At 39.7% G+C, this 19,675-nt stretch overlaps 1 protein-coding gene across 1 annotated transcript; it reads right to left on the reverse strand.

The window, feature by feature from the left end:
* Positions 1 to 1,780: 1,780 nt before the first annotated feature.
* LOC105808980 (septin-2) lies at positions 1,781 to 3,050 on the reverse strand. The gene has a single exon (XM_012642740.1). It carries the CDS (start codon positions 3,005 to 3,007, stop codon positions 1,922 to 1,924), a length of 1,086 nt encoding a protein of 361 aa, XP_012498194.1. The 5' UTR covers positions 3,008 to 3,050; the 3' UTR covers positions 1,781 to 1,921.
* Between the last annotated feature and the right edge of the window lie 16,625 nt (positions 3,051 to 19,675).

The following is a 19,675-nucleotide window of genomic DNA, read 5'->3' on the forward strand; positions in this document are numbered from 1 at the left end:
TGCCTGCTTCCCCCATGTCAATCTTCCTTATCACTTCCCCTTGGCTCAAGAGGATCCCACCCTCCAAAGCAAAGAGTAAGGTCAGGAGAAATTTTTTTTTTTTAATATCTAAACAATAGTGCTTTATTGATAGAAGGTTAGTTTAAATGGATACGAAATTGCTGTGTAAAATAAGTGTTTTCAAAATACATTTTTATAGGTAGAGATTATCTCTTCGTAAAAGCAATTCTGTTAGCAAAAGCATGTATTTAATTTGAGTAGCAAAACAAAAGGGGACTTAGAAGTGTAACAGTGTGTGCCCTCCCACCCTGCACAACGATCACGAGGTGGCACCTTGCCCTAAACAGTACTTTTACTCAAACGTACACAGGACATATATCGATCACTTGCAGATGTTTTTTGTTTTTACAGCTTTTTCTAGCAAAGTAATTAAATGTCAAAAACCCAAATAATTGACTGTGCATAGATGTACTCTAAAATCATGCAATACTTTTTCTTGGGGAAAAACTCAGTGAGCCTCAGCATATAGCTTTTGATCATCCACAATTATGCAACAGTGAGGAGGCAAAGCCAGCAAGAGCCCCAGATTATTTTCTGTAGTACACCTTCATAGCTGAGATTATTTGATCGTTTCATTTTATCTTTTCTCTGGCCAAAACAAAAAAACCTGTCTCATCCTCAGATTAAGCTTTTTTTCCATCTCAGTTCCTCCTACTGTAGTAAAATGAAAACACTGACCCGGTTACACTCCCTCCATGACCGTTGTGTCCGTTCATATGTCACTTTCAGGCTTCAAATTTCCCAGCGTGAGTAGAAATGATGAAAGTGTACCACAGGAGACACCGGAAGAAAAGGTGAGGGCCAAGGCCGTGGTGCACAGAAAACAAACCAGGTGTGGCTTCAACTGTGTGCACCTGCTGACCAGCCTACACTGCAGATCTGAAACACCTTTCGCTTTTACATGGCACATGGAGAAATTTGTATTACACAAAACAGAGGAAGTGACGATGGTTGAAAAATAGAAGAGACACTCTGCACATAAAAAAGTGATCACTGCTATTTTTCCTCCCATCAGAAAAACATTCGAAAAGTGAATAGTTAAAAGAAACCCAAATCAAGAAAACCTGGTGGGCCTCCGGGCTTCATGGAGCTGAGTTAGGGCAGAAACACTGCTCTATGATAAGCTGGGGGGTTCATGGGCCCGTCAGCCAAAGGACCCCAATCTCCACAGTTGAGGCGGATTTTCGACACCCACAGTTATAGAAAATACACTAACGTGCAGTATAAAATATAAAAAAGTTGGTTTCAGAACAGGTCAATTTCTAATTTTCCTTAAAAAAAATATTTTTAAAATTTAGTTGAGTAAAAATAGTTCACTGACTCTCATGCACAGAGAAGCAAGGAAGTTAAGTCTCCGCAGCGCGTGACTTGGTAAGCGAACAGCCTTGCCCCTGGTCAGCACATCTTTCCCTAGCTCGAGGCACACGTCTCCACCACTCAGGAGCATTCTGGGTAAATCTGAATGTTCTAGATATGAATCAAGAGTGCTCACCAATGGTTAGTCAGTTAGATCAGCTAAATAAAGAAATTCAGTATTAACTATACATGCTGATTCTTAAAAATCAGTTCTAACATTAGGGTTTAAGAAGAAGAAAATAAAAATGAAAGTTCACCTCACAAAATATAAAGTGTAACAGCAATGAAATACAAATGCTAAAAGCACTTCACACACACACACACACACACACACACACACACAAAACACATCAAAAGTTAAAAAAAAAATTAAATTCTCAGGCACAGGTTCTGCAAAATGTGGATGGGTAGCCTTCCAACGATCTCGTGAAAACACGCAGCTATATTACCGTCTGGAATGTTTTCTTTTTAACCAGGAAAGTGTTTTCAACAGGCTCACGTCGCCTCACACGTGGTGCCCGAGCGCCTCGCTGTCGCCGTCTCCGCCCTGCATCTGCATCTGCATCTGCGCCTGCATCCTGGCGATCATCTCTTGCATGCAGCGGAGCTCAGCTTCCTTTTCCAGCAAGATCTGGTCTTTATTCATGTCCTCGCTCTCCACTTTGCAGCCGCCTCTCCTGAACCTCTTGGAATGGAAGTTTTCGTAGTGCAGGTCCTGGGTCACCTCCTGGAGGTCCTGCATGTGGGTGATGAGCATTGTCCTCGGCTTCAGGCAGTCGTTGTGCTCGGGGTTCTCCACCTCTACAACACCCCAGGGGTAGAGGCGGCCTCTGACCTTCCTCCCTTTGGCTTCAATCAGCTGACTGGATCCAACCACAGAGAATGGGATACTGGCCTTGAGGCACCTAGTCTGCTCTTTAAAATCTTCATCTTCATCTGATTCTGCATCAGGTAAGTGATAGATTTTGATGTTATGTTCTTCAATTTCATCCAGAATCCTTTCCTTCAGTCGCTCCCGCTCCTTCAGAGTGAGAGTGTCGGCTTTTGCAATGACAGGCACGATATTCACCTTGTTGTGTATTGCCTTCATAAATGCAACATCCAAGGGTTTAAGTCCGTGGCCAAAAGGCGACAGGAAATAAAAGCAGCAATGCACCCTGTTGTCGATGATGTGCCACCTGTTCAAGCCACTCTCATCGTGCAGGTACCGTTCAAACTGCTCATCAATGTAGGAGATAATCGTCTTAAAACAATCCCTGCAGTTAATGGCGTCACCATAGCCGGGGGTGTCCACCACCGTCAGTCGCAGCTTGACCCCCTGCTCTTCAATCTCAACAGTTGAAGCTTCAATTTGGACGGTTCTTTCTATTTTCTCTGCGGCTCCAGGTAGGATTCTTTCTGGGTAGAGATCAGTCAGGAATAGGCTATTTATGAGAGACGATTTTCCTAGACCCGATTCACCGATCACCATTAGTGTGGACTCAAAACCCTTTTTCACTGATTTTCGGTGGACTTGATTAGGAAGATTTGCAAATCCAACATAGCCAGGAGTTTCTGGATTTATAAACTGAGTTGGTTGTTGCTCAGACATCTTTTGTGAAGTTTCGTTTGCCCGCCGACCAGAGCGAGAACTGGCGCCCGGGTCAGGAGAAATTTTAAGGAATACAGGATTATGAGGTCACAGGCGAGGCAGGAGGAGAGGAGGGTGGCGTTCACTCACCTCCAGAAAGCAGAGTTGGTTCTCACCTCTTAGAGCCTAGACTTGTCAAGGGTGAGGATTTTGTCTAATCTCCACCAGTTCAGACACCACAACGGACCTTGTGGGTATTTGTTAATTGGCTCGTGACTAACTAAATGCTTTCTGTACACCTCAGATGACTTGCACAGAGTTCATTGAAGACCGAGAAAGGAAACCCCACCTACCATGGGGCTCGACCCCTGGGTGCATCTGCTGGAGAGAGCAGTGGCGTAGGTGTTTCTTTCCAGCAGGGATTGTTGGAACAGACTGAAAATGCCCCCTTAGGCTCCGCTAGTCTTCCATAGCTGCAGAAGTTGTTAACATATTTTAATCACTCAACTAACACACATGCAAGGTTAATGATCTTTTTAAGATCTACTTCGGCTTGGAACTCACCTGCTTAAAACTCTTCAGCGGCTCCTCACTGCATTGGTGGGAATACCTAAAACCCTGAAACCCTGAAGTTTTGCATCCGCAGTTCTCAAGCTTTTTAATCGCAGAACTTCTTTACACTCATAAAAGATATTGAGGACCTCAAAGTTTTTTGTGTATGTAGGTTATATCTATTAACATTTACCATATTAGAAATTTAAACTGAGAACGTTTTATTTCTAATTATGAATTCATTTTTAAATTTGAAAAACATTTTTAATTTAATAATTTTTATGATTTAAACAATAATTATTATTAATACGAATAACATATTTATGAAATCTATTTTTCAAAACAATTTCTAGTAAACAAAAAAATAGAATTGTTTCGCATTTCTGCAAATCTCTTTAGTGTCTGACTTAACAGAAAGCAACTGGATTGGCATGTCTGCATTCAATCTGTTGGGATAAGTTATGTTGATAGATCTAAGGAAAACCTGAGCTCACAGATATGCAGTAGGAAAGGGAGGAGTGTTTAATAGGCCTTTCAGATAATTGTGAATATTCTTTTTTGACGCTACACCAAATCTCAGCATATGGTTGTTTCTTAAAGGTTAGTTGCAATGTGCAATCTGAAACCATATCAGTATCATTTTCAGACTCAATTACATTAAAATCCACTGGAGAATCTTGTCCTTTGAATGGGCCTGTCACATACATGATTTTACATCATCATGTGTTGGTCGTCTGGAAAATACTGTTTCACTGAGTTAGGCAGATCTTCCAAATGCTGTCACAGTGTACTTCTACAGTATCAAAAAATCTTATTTGTTAATATCACCACCACCCCATCAGAAAATTCTTTAAGTGAAAGGAAAGTATCAAGCTAACCATGACAGATACTAGTTTTCCAAAATTCTAGTTTTCATTTGGAAACTCAAATTTTATTATTGGCAACAAATAATATCTGTTGCATTTACTAAAGAGACAGGCTCACTTTGTTCATGTTTGAGAAAATATCTGGCAGGTATCCAAGTCTGAATGATCGTAGTTTGATTGTCCGCCGGTCACACTTTCAAATGAAGATCGCGTTCCGTGAAGAAAGAGGCTGGCGCAGCGCGTAGCTCAAGTGCTTTTCCCTGACAAACCCACCGGAGCTTCCTATGCAGCACAGCGTGTACTCACTTCCCATCTCATTATTCAGAACTTTTTCTAAGCATATGCAAGACAAGAAATTTAATAAAAAGTAATCATTTTTACAATTTCATCAAGGACATTCTTAAGTGCAACTGGCATTTTTTTCCTGCAAATGCAGGTGGGAAAGAATACAATGACTCCCAGTACAGCCTTAGTTGGGACTAAAGTCCCATCATTTTTACCTTCCCTTGTTTTGCATTTTGACAGTGAAATGTCAAAATGGTGAAAAAAAAAAAATACCATCTTAGTAGTACTATACAAAAATCAATTTGACTTCTCATACTCCCTGAAAGCGTCTCAGGCAACACTGGGGCTCAGTGGACCAAGCTTTGAGAGCTCCAGCCCGCCATGCTCTGACTTCTGCCTGCTTTTCAGCTGCCTCCTCCCTCAGTGGCTTGCCGTGGGCTCCCCCAGGAGCAGACCAGGGGACAAGGATTCAAGGGCAAGTAATTCAATTTCCAGGTGACCCCAGGAAGTACTGGGAGGGGAGTGGGAGAGTGATATGAGGAAGAGAAGCAAACCAATGCATGACGTATTTATGAACAAGTTACCATTGTGGACAACTGATTTCAATCCTGCAGGAGAAGAGATTACGACTGCCACAGGGTTATGCCACCAGAGGGGTGAGGGAGCTGGGACATTTATCTTCCCACTCCATCACCATTGGCTAAAGGTTACTCCTGGAGACCACCTTGATCCTTTATTCGCCATAACTTGGGGTCTTCCCACATGCTGTCCCTTCTACTCAGAACCTTCTTGCACCCAGCTCTTTGCCTGGCCAACACGCACGGATCCTTCAGGTCTCAGCACAAATGTCACTTCCAGAGAGACCATCCCTTATCCCCACCTTCTAAGACAGGTTCCCTGCCATAATCCCTCCCACTGTTTGTGATTATATATTTGTCTTATTCTTGATTCATTGTCTTTCTTCCCACCAACCCAGTATCTCTGTAGCTTGAAGGATGACATCTATGATTCGTTTTCCATTGCTGTATCTTCAGCACCTAGAGCACACCTGGCACATAGCCGGTACTCAGTAAATACTTGTTCAGTGAATAGATGGGTGATAAATACAAAAGTACATAAAAAGTACATGGCTAGAATTCCCAATGGCACTTCAAAGCAAATAGTTGAAGCAAGGATTCTAGAAAATCCAGGCACTCTGATGATTATGCCCCTTAATAGCTGAAGATTGGTTCAAAGTGCCTGAAGGAAACACAACCTTGTCCAGTGTGGGGTCACAGCTAGATGGCACAGTGGCAGGGCTCAGTGGCAGTGCCCTCTTGCCTTCCTCTGCCCTCCAGCACACTACAGGTTCTATTTCCCCTACTAGGACGCTGATCACACAAACACATGGGCACATGGACACATGATCCTACAATGAGAAGAAAAGAAATGTCAGAGAAAGATGCTCAGTGTGTCCCTCCAAATTCTGACAAGTGCCATCATGAGCCATGAACATTGCACCTCGCATAGAAAGCAACAGTGAAATTCAAATAAAGAATGAATGGATGAATGAATGATGCATAAGAAAGAGCATAGAATGGAAGGAACTTTTCTTTCTAGATTTCACACAGATTGAATTTTATTTTTCCACAGCAAGGTATTTCTTGGGGCCTTTAGCACTCACTGCTTATTTGCAATGCCTGACAAATAGCATAAACCAAAAGAAAAACGTTTAACAGAAACCTTACAAATCATCTCACAACACATGATTAGTTTTCTATATCTATTACAATTTTCAAATACCTTGTCAGTAGAATAGAACTCTCCATAATAAGATCAAATTCCCCAATGTGACACTTTGAAAGAACCGAGCTCTGTGGCGGACAGTAGGCTTCACGAACCCTTCTTCAGGGTTATTAAACCTACTGCTGGGAAAATGCTAATTCCTCAAAACCTCGGTTTTCAAGCTCAGGCCTGCAGGAGTCTCAAGCTCAAATTTAAATGCCCAGGTGCATGATTTCATATGTGCTTTGAATAATGGTGTCTGCTCTCAGAAAATCAAACAGAATTAGGAAAAGCAATTGCTCGTGAGGATTTTCATTTTGTATTAGTGACATGAAATCATTCACATGCCGCGCCATTTTAACAATTCAGCATTGTGGAATTAGAAACTTTTCCACAAATCCACTGTAGAATTCAAAGTGTTCATTTTCTTCCCATTACTTGAGTTGAAGGAAACAGGTGTTCTGAAATGCAGGCAGCGTCACGGTAAACGTGGTAGCCATTTGCTCGGTGAAAAATACATGGCTCTTTTTTTCCTTACAGAAGAGAGACAATATTTGATTTTAATTATTTGTACAGTATTGGAAATGTTGGGTCTATGGCAAAGAAGCCAAGGAACTAAAACAAAATACACTGAGGTGTCACAGGTCAAAAAGAAGCAAACAAATATAAAAATGGAAATGAAAGGGCAATAAATGACCAAACATAACCTATGCTACTCACTCGTTGCAGAACTGCCTTCGCCTCTCTCCTAAACATGAAAACCTGCTTTCAGGTTTCTTCAAAAATATCTGAGGCCTCAATATCCCAGGAGTGGCCTCCTTAGGCTGCTGACCACAGATTGCAAAGCATCCTGACTCCAACGGGAGAAGCCAGGAGTACTTGGCCACTGGCCAGAAGGCAGCCCCTGTGCCTATAGTTCCTGTGCTATAAATCCTGTTCATGGTCCTCGGATTTAAGTTTGCACCTGGCTGCTCACGGTGGTCGGGTGAGCTCACAATTGGAAATCACAGGGTAAGATGTCACAGGCTCTCTAAAGGGAGACTACAGAATATTAATAGGTGGGAGGGGCCCCTTAAAAGGGCTTTTACAGCATCCCTGGGACTCTCTGCCCTTGTGGAGTAACACCCTGACATCTGCCTAATGTACACTTAGGCCTGTGAGTCAGTCTTTACAAGCTCTGACTCCTAATCATAATCGACAGCATCTTTCCACTTCTGCTAAAAGACTGACACTTGGTACCTCGGTCCTCCTTCCTCTTCATTATCCTCCCCCATGGCTTTCCTCATCATGAGTCCCCTGATCCTAATATCCCTGCAGCCTGACTCGCCTCCCCTCTGTGTCCTCTCAGAAGCCAGGTTGCCCAGCAGTGAGGTGGCAGCTGGCAATGCCATGGTCACCAGGAACCCAAAGACCCAAGGGGAGGGAACTCCATTCCATAAACCTATAACCTCAGCCCAGAAATATTTCCAAGCCCCAAAGGTCTAATATAGTTCTCCCTCCACCTCCCCAATCAGCAGAGCTTTCAACTTTTTTAGTATTAGGAAAAGAACCAAAATGGACTCCGAAAGCTGAGACCTCCTGGAAGAAACCTTGGCGTGAATGCTCACAGAACAACTCGCAGCCTCGCCAAGAGCTCAGCCATTGGTGCCTGCTGTATGCCGAATTCTATGGCGAGCTTTAATTCACGTCAACTGATTTAAGCCCCCCAACGACGTGATGGGGTAGATGAACGGTTATAATTAATGCCCATTTTAAAGATGAGGAAATGGAGGAAGAGAGAGGCTGAGGAACTTGCACAAACAGCACAGGAAGTGGCAGAGCTGGGATTCCAAGCAGAATGGTTGGTCTCCAGAACCGGGGTGCCAAAGCCAACCTAGAGTCACCGCATATGGAAATGAGAAAACAGTCTTCACATTTCTCTTTTAGGGCTGGGCCCGGTGGCTCACACCTGTAATCCTAGCACTCTGGGAGGCTGAGGTGGGAGCATCCCTTGCACTCAGGAGTTCGAGACCAGCCTGGGCAAGAGCAAGACCCCATCTCCAATAAAAATAGAAAAAATAACCAGGTATGGTGGTACGCACCTGTAGCCCCAGCTACTTGGAAGGCTGAGACAGGAGAATCACTTGACCCCAGGAGTTTGAGTTGGCTGTGAGAGCCACAGCATTCCAGCCTGGGCAACAAAGCAAAACTCTGTCTCGAAAAAAAAATTCTCTTTTAGACTCAATCATCATTTCTTTTAAGAAAACTCTAATTTCTATTATAATCATTAATTTAAATGATCAAGCATGTATTAAGCATGTACGGTTTGGGGCTTAAAGACTTCACAGAGGCAATCAAACAGTTATAAATAAATATGCTGTACCCTAGGACCATAAATGAGACATTGAGATCAGAAAGGTGATATTTGTGCACATCTGTGGAGTATTCCCACTCCCCAAGGGCTGACAATGACTAATGGATGCGCCTGGGATCTGCACAGCAAGGATCCCTGCCACCATCCCTCACTGCTGAGTGTGCGACGCACTCACTCGTTAAGATGAACTCCAACACCTAATCTCCACTCTTAAAGCAATGCAATTAGTCGCGAGTGACGAGGGTCTAAGTTGGAGTGTTGCCTGGTTCGAAAGAAGTGTTTTTGAAAGGAAAACTGCAGACGAACACATCACATAACTAGATATTGAGGATAAAGGAGATAATCAAATTTCAGGTCAACAAATATTTATTGAGTGCTTTCTTCATGCAATGACTGGAAGAGTTATGTAAAGATCAGCTGGAGACATCCCTGATCCCAAGGTGCTTTACATGAAAGTTTGGAAAGAAGGGAGCTAAGACAAGCACACAAATAATGGTAATACAAATTAGAATAATCATATCGTGACAACTGCAAACAAAAAGCTATGAACTAAAACGTGGCCCAGAGAACACCAGGAGGGAGCGGTCTCATACAATGCGGGACTAAGAGAAGGTATTTTAAGGACTTTTATGGGCATGGGACGGGGTTATGGGTATCCAAGCTCTCTCACTGCCTTCCCCTTGGCACAGACTGTGGTTGCAAGTTCAAGTCCACACCCTCTCATCCCTGGAGGCTGGTGGAATAATGCTGGCGGGTCACCCTTCAGCTGAAATTCTTGCTGCTGCTGGCTCCATCTAATCCCCTGTCTTGTTTGGGGAATCTCAGGAGAGGGTATGGATTCTACCGGAAGTGTTCTAGCCCTTGCAGAAGCCCAAGGATATTCAACCTCTTGTGAGAGAAGCCAGCATCCCCAGGAAAGTGACATGAACAGAGGAGCTGTGCCTGGCACAGAACGCTAAATAGAACACTAATCTAAAAGGGAGAACAAGTAGAAAGAGTCAGGAAAAAAATCAACTCATGAATGACTAACCCACTTCCTACATAGACTGCACAATGAAAGGCTGTTGTGTTAGTCGGAAGGTTTAAGAGATCAGGCGTATCATGTGTGATCTCAACTAATGTTATCATGTGAGTTATTTATGTTAATATGTTCACTGAAGTTTACATGTTACATTCAGATAGGTGACACGCTCCTACAGCAGTCAAGAGAATGTCCAAATTCTTCACTGTATTTGACTGTGATTTTGTAAAAAACAAACAAACAAACAAAAAACCAATGACAAGAGCTTTGGAATCTTTTTAATGCACAAAGATAGTGGCAAATAGAGGACTCGACGACCTCTATGTCTTACCCTGTATTTACAGTTTTCTTCCTGGGGGACAGAAAAACTTGCAGGAGTTAATTTCTATTTTATGATATTATGTACCTGTTTTGTTTAATGTGGAATCTGCAGGTCATATCTTTTATGTTATAATGAATACTGTTTAAATGACTCTGTGTGGTGAATTAATGAACAATACAAGTTCTGTGCATTAGTCAGTTTTCCAAATTATGATATTTCATAATATCATCAACTTGGAATTCTTATGTAAGAGTCAGTAAAACACATTTGAGTGTACAGAGCTCATGATGTTATTAAACCTGCGTTACTGAGCTTATGGGCTCTATTTTCATCTGAATTCATATGATTCAGCCTGAAGGCAAAAAAATATATTAAACTAGAGTTCCTTGGAGAAATGGCTAATTCCAGGGCTGGGCTAAGAAAGTACAACCTGAGCCTGGAACGACTTATTATGCCAAAAAGTAAGGAGAGTAAGGATGTGATCAAAAGGACATAGAAGGCAGCTAAAAGAGGGTCCTAACTGGCCAAATATGGGACAATTTGAGAATCAAAATATAATAAAAATAATGTATCATATCCTATAATCCATTGAATAAAATAAAAATTCAAAAGTCCATATTGATTAAATAAATAAATGGGGGAGAAGGGAAAGTGCTTCCTCATAGCAGAATGCTAACTAACAAATGGAGAAAAAAAAATAGAAGTAGAAAAATCACCCTTTTATAACCATCACAGTAATAATTGATTCAAGCAGGAATTATCAATGGTTGTGAAAAGTAGAGTGAATGCATGAGGAGCAACAACATATTTACGTAGACTCAAAGTATTTCCCAACAGATTACTCATAAATTACAAAGGAGAAAATAGTTATTTCTAGTGAAGAAACCTGACAGACATCACCCTAATCAAGGGATTCAAGTTAATATTACCAATAATGGGACAAACTGGCATAATTAATGTGCCTCCCGATGTGTTGCTCAGGCAGTTGTTTTGCCCAGAATGTGTGACCTGAATGTGATCATGAGAAAACATCAGACAAAACCACTAAGGAACAGTGAGGAATAGTCTACCAAATAACTGGCCTATAATTTTTTTAAAATCAATAACATGAAGGAGAAAGAAATGCTGAAAACTGCTCTAGATTCAAGATGAGTAAAAAACCATTACGACTAAATACAATGCAAGAGTTTGGATGAGGCTGAGGATTCAAGGGTAGGGAGGCGGAGCAGGATATGAGGAGAGGGATTGCCCCAAAATTACTGGAACAATTGGAGAGATCTGAAGAGGGACTCCATAGTAGATAATCGCATTGTTGAATTTCGTGGATTTGATATTTGTATGGTGGCTATATTACGGACTATCCTGGTTCCTGGGAAATATACCCTGGGCATTTATGGATAAAGGGGCATAATACCTACTACTAACTCTCAAATGGCTCAGGAAAAGCAAATGTGGCAAATTGTTAACAATCGGTAAGTCCAGGCAAAATGCATGCAAAAGTTCTTTGTACTATTTTTGCAACTCTTCCATATATTTGACAGTATTAAATGATTCCTTAACATCCCCTCTAGTCATGTTGTCCCATGAGTCTACAATATCCCTTGTGATGATGATAACAGCTACCATCTCAGGATTGCCTACTGATATCGCCCCTGCCCTAAAGACTTTACACTATACTGTCTCGTTGGATTTTTACCACAATGCAGTGAGGCAATTACTCTTGTCCTAATTTTACTAATGAGAAAAATAGAGGTTTAGAAAGACTAAATAATAATATGTTAGATTTGATGACTGCTCAGTTAATATTCAGCCACATCTCTAATCTCCAAGAGAGAAGTATACTGGCCTCCTGCCATATTTGTTGGGCTAAGGGCTAAATTTGGGGAAAGGGATGTTAGTAGACAAGTAGAAGTTTGACATGCTATTGACTTTTAGGTTGTGCTTACTCTTTGGTGGTTCTGCCATCATTACAAGAAAAACATGTCTTGGGTAAAAAATGTTGCTGGTCCAAGGAGAATGAGAGACATACAGAACAGGCCTGAACCTAACAGCTTAGAACTAAGCCCAGTTGAGCCCAGCCTATATCAGCCAACACTGAACCAACCCATAGATGCATGCTATTAGATGCTACTGAGTTTAGGGTCATTTGCTGCACAACATTATAGTAGCAATAGATAACTGATAAAACTAATATGTCTGAGATCATGCAGATAATAAGAACTGGAGCCAGGAAGCTCAACCAACCATGTTGTTGTGGTGCCTCATGCCACACCTGTATCAAAGAGCACTTCCAAATATGTATAGCCTTGTTATACCTAATGGTGATACATGACCCTGAAAACTCCCACATACTTCCTGAATCATTGAATTAAAATGATTATAGCATAAAATGCAAGTGTATTCTATTTTCATTTTCCAGTAGTTGATAATCATGGCAAATTTAATTAACCTTTCTGTTTACTAGCCTGGTCAAATGGTACTACCATTTTTCAACTTCAATAATTATCAGAAATATTCAATATACATGGCTGTTAAGTGGCATGAAGTGGAGGCCTTGCTTGAATAATCACTAGTCTCTAATGTCAGATGAAAAAATCAATTCTATAAAAATTGGGATGAATTTTCTAGCAACAATTTTTACCCATCTGTGCTCTAAGACAGAAGAAAATAAATTCCTTTGGATATTTTGATTCTCTGGTCTCAGTCTTCCTGAGAACCCAAAATGAAAAAAATGTACCCGTTCTCAAACTTTAGATCCAAAGCAAATTTTTAATTTAAATCTAAAGATAAGTTTGTTAGTTTTTCCCAATTACTAAAGATATTCTTATATTTTTGCTAAAATATCAAAAACATTTTCTCTTATAACAAAGGAACTTTTTTCAGCTAAGGAGCATTTTTTTATGTTACATTTACCTGAAGAGCAAATTCTATGACAAAAAAAACATATAGGCATCTAGAATTGTAGCACGATAGTTACGACTTGACTTGTAACTATCAATTCAGTTATGCAGTGGTGCCTGGAGCATTCAATAGATTTACTTTGAGCAAATTTCTAATAAAATAAATGGCCACTGTTAATTCTTAGGAGACATTGCTCTCAACATTCATTCAAATAAGACTTAGCCAGGTGCAGTGGCAGGTGGGGACAGCCTACCTGGAAGACAGCTTGGGGATTGGTAGTAAGACCCTCAAAAATATGGATTCTGAGGCCAGCCTGAGTAACACAGCGAGATCCTGCCTCTAAAAAAAAATGTTTTTTTTAATTAGCCAGGTGTAGTGGTGCACACCCATAGTCATAACAACTCAGGAGGCTGAGGCAGGAGGATTGCTTGAGTCCAGGAGTTCAAGGCTTCAGTGAGCTGTGATCACATCACTGCACTCCAACCTGGGTGATAGTGAGACCCTCTCTCTAATAAAGAAAAAAATAAATAAAGATTTTTCAAAACAAATAGAAGACTTTAAAAATGGAAGAATTGTAAAGTTAATGCTCAGTCAGTAATATGCCATTGCATGTATGCATGGAGTTGGAAATTTTATACTATGAGAATTTGGTTTCATGACTCCTTTAGAATCTTCAGTAAATATACATAAAAGTGAACTTCCTAAAACACAAACTTATTTTCTAAAGATTTAATTTTTACCCTCTTATACAAGAGAGGCAAATTATTTGCAGAAACTGAAGTTAAAAATAGCTCTGGTGATACTGTCTACAAGGTTGAAAATGCTCTTTTTGTTTCATATTCTTATTAAAGAGAGAAGGCAAAAGGAGTGTGAAATAAAGGATGAGAAAACAAACGTTCTTTCTAAAAGAAGAGAATGCAAAAGCTCTCCCACTGACTTATGAAAAAGTCAATAAATCAGATATTTGAGCTAATTTCATAATAATGAAACTTCAGGAAGTGACTAAACAGATGCAGTTTCTTTTTAGGGGGTAGACGGCATAGTCTCCTCTTACGTTTCCATGAAAAAAATAGATGTTCTTCTGCCATCTTAGCTGGATAAAAGGGATCCCTTTTAGTACAAAAGACTGAAACAAAGTGATTGATCGGGGCTGGGAAATTCCAAAGAAGGACGTTCCATTGTTTCCCATTCTTAATTTGTCCTTGTAGCATATGCAAGAAGCATCTTAGATAAGAAAAAAAGCAAAAAAGGAATAATGGCAGCAATTTCAACTTCGTCACAAAGCTGTGATCCTGTTATATGGCCTCCAGTTTTTTCCTGGTAAGGCACAAGGTCACTTTTATTTATTTTTATAAAAAAGGAAGTTAATACTTGATTTTACAACCACTGTAGTGGAATAATACTTAACAAATGCTGAGACTTTAAATGAGATGTAAACTGTATCGGAAGTGGCGGCAAATTTGCCAGGCGGCAAATTTGCATGTGCAGACTGTCCTATGAAGCAAGACAAGGGTCTCATTAAAAACACAGAAGACACATAAATTATCCCACAATGGTGTGAAATGTATTAGAAAAAATTCATCAACAAACCAGTGGAACTAATGTTATGCAGATTAATTTCGAAGTCCTTTGACATCAAAGAAGTCATAAAAAACATGTCTGAGAGGAAGAATCCATTATGCCATCTAGAATTCAGATTTCTAGTTGCAAACCAATTGGTATCATGAATTAATCTTTTTAGTAGAAATAATCTGATATGGCTGATAAATAACAAAACACGAGATGGTAATTACATATGTAATACAGAAAACAGACCCCATACATAACATTCTGGTTATGCTACACTTTAGTTACCTGAAAAAGAGTATACAGGAAATATGACTTGCTAGACATTTTAGCACTGCAATAAATACTGCATATTACATTTGTTATATACTATTGATACGTGTAGGTTAAGCATCTATCCTTAACATTTTTAAGGTTCTTTTCCCTTTTTGAGTTAGGATTGAAAAGTGGTGAGACATTGTGCTCCACTTGTTTGAAGAGGCTAAATGGCCTTCTAAGAACTGCTGCTGTTTTCCAAGCACTTAGTCTATGCCAGGCAGTAGACTTAGATGGCAGAGCCAGGGTCTGAACTGAGCAGTCTTACTCCGCAGCTCATTCACGTAAACAAAGTGATTTAGTGCCTCCCAAACACACATCTAGAGAGTGTGAACTCAAAGCTTCCCCCACTCCCCACAAATCCCCTCACACCCATTAACTCTAACCAGCAGTGTTATCCCTATCTGTGCCCTAAGTACCACTAGATGCCCAGGGAAGGAAAGGAAGCAGGATGCTGGAGGATGGCTGCGCAGATCATCTACCTCCCAGTTTTGCTCCTCATGGTTCTGAAGTGGGCACCATGTCTGGGACTTGGAAGTGCAGCCATTGCCACTGTGCCAGTGAGATTCAAACCAGCTTCTCACATCTGGGCCAACCGAAGAAGGAACCGCATCACCTTCCACATTCCCTGGCTAGCAAGGGTAGTAGCACCTATTTCCAGGAGGGGGTAAGGTCTCCCAGGGATGCAGGCAGGGAGTTCAGACATCCACAGAGATCCAGTGCAGCTTGTCCTTCCCGCCCTCACTTTCCCAGTGTCACAATCTCATCGCTTAAGTGGCATTATCTCCTTTCTGAAAGAAGGGTGAGCATAAATAAATAAAGCACCTCCTTGATGTGTTGGAGCTGGTTTGTCAACCTTGTTCGTGCCGCTGGTTATTTAATTACCAAGTTGAACATCACCCAAACTCAAAGTTCAGGAGGTTGGTTTCAAACACCAGCTGACATCAACAGATAGGAAACTGAAAGTCAGATTAAAGTGGCTGTATTACTACTCTCTACAATGCCAAAAGAGCTTCCTTATTGCCACTTTACTAAAAGTGAGTTCATATCAAGCATCAACTTATTCTCTTTAACCAGAGTAGATGGCAGCCTAAGTGATCATTACTAATGCCTGAAGTTCCTTAACCAGAAAATGTCTTTCATACATCAATTAGAGAAAGGTTTGCAATGCAATCCACCTCAGCCAGTGATATCATGATTTAGCTCTACACTAAATATAAATTATGTGTAGCTCACCATATACCAAGAAAGAAGGGAAAATGAGAGAGAAATTCAGTGCCTGTGGAGGGTGAGGGAATAGAATATTCTACTAGATAATTAATTTCTTGAGTAATTTCTTAATATTACTCCCTTATTGAATATAGGCTCAATAAACACTTTTAGAGTAAATGGAAGTTGAATGAAAAATAGAAGAAGGGGAAAGGGAAAATGAAAACTAACTCTATTTACTTCTTTATTTTACAAAGGGTAGTTAAATGGTACTTGGACAACAAACTGGGATAGAAGGGAACTTTCTCACCCTGATAAATGGTATCTCTGAAAAACACACAGCTAGCATCACGCTTAATAGAGAAAAACTGAAAGCTTTCCCCTTAAGACTGGGAATGAGACAAAAGTGTTTGCCCTCATTATTTTTATTCAACATTGTATTGGAGATTCTAGCCAGAGCACTTAGGCAAAGAAAAGAAATAAAAGACATCCTATGGGAAAGGAAGAAATAAAACACTCTGTATTTGCAGATGACATGATCTTATATATAGGATATTCAAAAGAATCCACTAAATAACTATTAGAACTAATAAATAAGTTCAGCAATATGTCAGGATATGAGACCAATATACAAAAATCAATTGTATTTCTATACAATAGCAAGGAATAATCCAAAAATAAATCAAGAAAACAATTTTATGTACAATAGCATAGGGAAAAAAGAATACTCAGGAATAAATTTAATAAAAGAAGTACAAAACTCAACTATAAAACATTGTTGAAAGAAATTAAAGAAGATCTAAATAATGAAAAGACATCCTATATTCGTTGATCAAAGCTTTATACAGATAGGATGACAATCTCCCCAAACTAATCTACATACTCAGTATAATCCACATCAAAATTCCAGCTGGATTTTTGGCAGAAATTGACAAAATGATCCGAAAATTCATATGGAAATCCAAGAGACCCAAAATAGCTAAACAATTATGAAAAAGAACAACATTGGAAGATAAACACTTCCTGATTTGAAAGCTTACAACAGAGCTGTAGTCATCAAGACATAGTAGTACTGGCATAAGGATAGACATATGGATCAATAGAATAGGACTGAAATCCAGAAATAAACCCTGACATATATGGTCAATTGATTTTCAACAAGAATTCTAAGACAATTCAATGAGGAAAGAATAGTCTATTCAACAAGTGATCCTAGGACAACCAAATATTCACAAGCAAAAAAGTGGAGTTGAACCCCTACCTCACACCACACACACAAATTAATTTAAAATTAATCAGACCTTAATGTGAAAGCTAAAACTCTAAAACTCCTAAAAGAAAGCATATAAGTAAATCTTTGTGACCTTGGGTTAGGCAATGATTTCTCAGATACAAACCAAAAGCACAAGCAATAAAAGAAAAAAAGATAAATTGGACTACATCAAAATTTAAAACTTTTGTGCTTCAACAGACACTATCAAGAAAGTTAAAAGACAATGTACAGAATGGGAGAAAACATTTAGAGACCACATATCTGACAAGGGACTTGTATCCAGAATATAAAAAGATCTTTTAGAAATTAATAATAAAAAGACATATAAACCAATTTAAAAATGGGCAAAAGATTTAATTAGACATTTCTCCCAAGAAGATACACAAATAGCCAACAAACACATGAAAAGATGCTCAATGTCATTAGTCATAAGGGAAATGCAAATCAAAACCACAATGAGATACCACTTCACACCCACTAGGGTGGCTAAAATGAAAAAGCCAGGCAATAACAAGTGTTCGTGAATATGTGAAAAAACTGAAACCTTCCTTCTTTGCTGGTGGGAACATAAAATGCTGTGGCTAGTTTGGAAAATAGTTTGGCGATTCCTAAAAATGTTAAACATGGAGTTACCTCATGACTCAGCATTCCATTCCTAGGTATGTATCCAAGGGAATTAGAAACATATGTTCACACCAACACTTCCATACAAATGTTAACAGCAGGCTTATTCATAATAGCCAAAAACATGGAAACAACCTAAATGCCTATCTACTGATGAATGGATAAAAAATGTGAGGGTTTTTTAAATGGAATATTGTTTGGCAATAAAAAAGAAAAAGTAGTGATACACCCTACAATATAAACGAACATGGAAAACATTATGCTAAGTGAAAGAAGCCTATTACAAATTATATGATTCCATTTACACGAAATGTCCAGAATTTACAAATCCATGTTGATAGAAAGTTGATTAGTGGCTGCCTTGGGCTGAGGCAGTGGTTAGGGAATGGGAATGGGGAATTATTGTTAATATGTATAGGGTTTCTTTTTAAGACGATGAAAATGTTCTAAAATTAGGTTGTTGTTCTAAAATTACTCATGGCTGTGAATATACTAAAACACACTGTGGATTTCAAACAGGTGGATTTTATGGTATAAGAAATATATCTCGAATCTTTTTTTAAAACATACTTTAGCATAGGCTCTATTAGGAAAAAAATAAATCAACCTATCACAGGACTTGATTTTCAAATTTTGATTAAGTTATTTTGGTAGTCACAGTGAGCTGATTACCCAACAATCTTGTTTTCCTCTTGTTTCTAGGAGTAGAGTCCCAATTTTGTCCAGGTAAGAGGCAATAGTGTGCCTGACCCAGGTGATGAGTGTTGCTTAACCTAACTCCCAACTCATCATGGTATCCTTATTTACCTTTGACAATGATTGGTTTAGGGGTGGCAGGTGACTCAGTCCTGGCCATTGACACAAAAAAGGAGACTTCTAAGAGTCTTAACAGGCTAAGAAGTCTTGGATAAAAAATAAAAATCCCTCTATTCTCTGCTTTTAAACTTATTTTGCAAGGAAGTGTTGCTTGCGGGTGCGTCAGTCATGTGATAATTGTGACAACAGAGAGGCTGCCCCAGAACCGCATCTCTGGAACCACCTGCCTCCAGACTTCTCATCAGGTGAGATTCCTTAATAAACCCCATTGTTTAAACCACACTCTGTCAGATATGCTCTTTGTTGCAGCTGAAAACCTCCTAATTGATAAATTTTCTCTTAAATGGGCATATTGGTGAATTCTCATAAAATTACATGCTCAGTCCTATATCAATGTTCCTCTTTAGAAGATGAGATAAAACTGATCCGAGGACAGGCCTAGTTAAAGGTAGTTAACAGTCAGTTAAAGGTATTAGAAGGAAGCATTGTGCTCCATAGGAGAAACAGCCTTCTGTCTGTGAAATGGAGCAGAGAGCCGGTCAGCCTTTGTCAGGAAGCAGAGGTACCGATAGGCATCACCTGTCAACGATGCCAGGCAAGCCTTAGGTGGGGCCTAAACTAGAGAGTTCATAAAATTCTTAATTCTACGTCTTTTAATTCTCATGCAAAAACCTCTAAGACCATCAACTCATTTTCATACAGAGGATGAAAGCAAGCAGCTCTGCTTCCAGGTATGTTAATATTTTATTACTTTGTCAGCTTGGGCTCAAGCTAACAACCAGAAACGAGCTCTTAATTGGTTTTGTATAATTCTTTGTGAAA

The sequence above is a fragment of the Propithecus coquereli genome, unplaced genomic scaffold, assembly GCF_000956105.1.
Source record: "Propithecus coquereli isolate 6110/MARCELLA unplaced genomic scaffold, Pcoq_1.0 Scaffold100, whole genome shotgun sequence".
In the NCBI taxonomy this organism is placed as follows: Eukaryota; Metazoa; Chordata; class Mammalia; order Primates; family Indriidae; genus Propithecus; species Propithecus coquereli.

Coding starts and splice junctions, on each gene's coding strand:
- LOC105808980 (XM_012642740.1), bottom strand. CDS start 3,007: ATGTCTGAGCAACAACCAACTCAGTTTATAAATCCAGAAACTCCTGGC.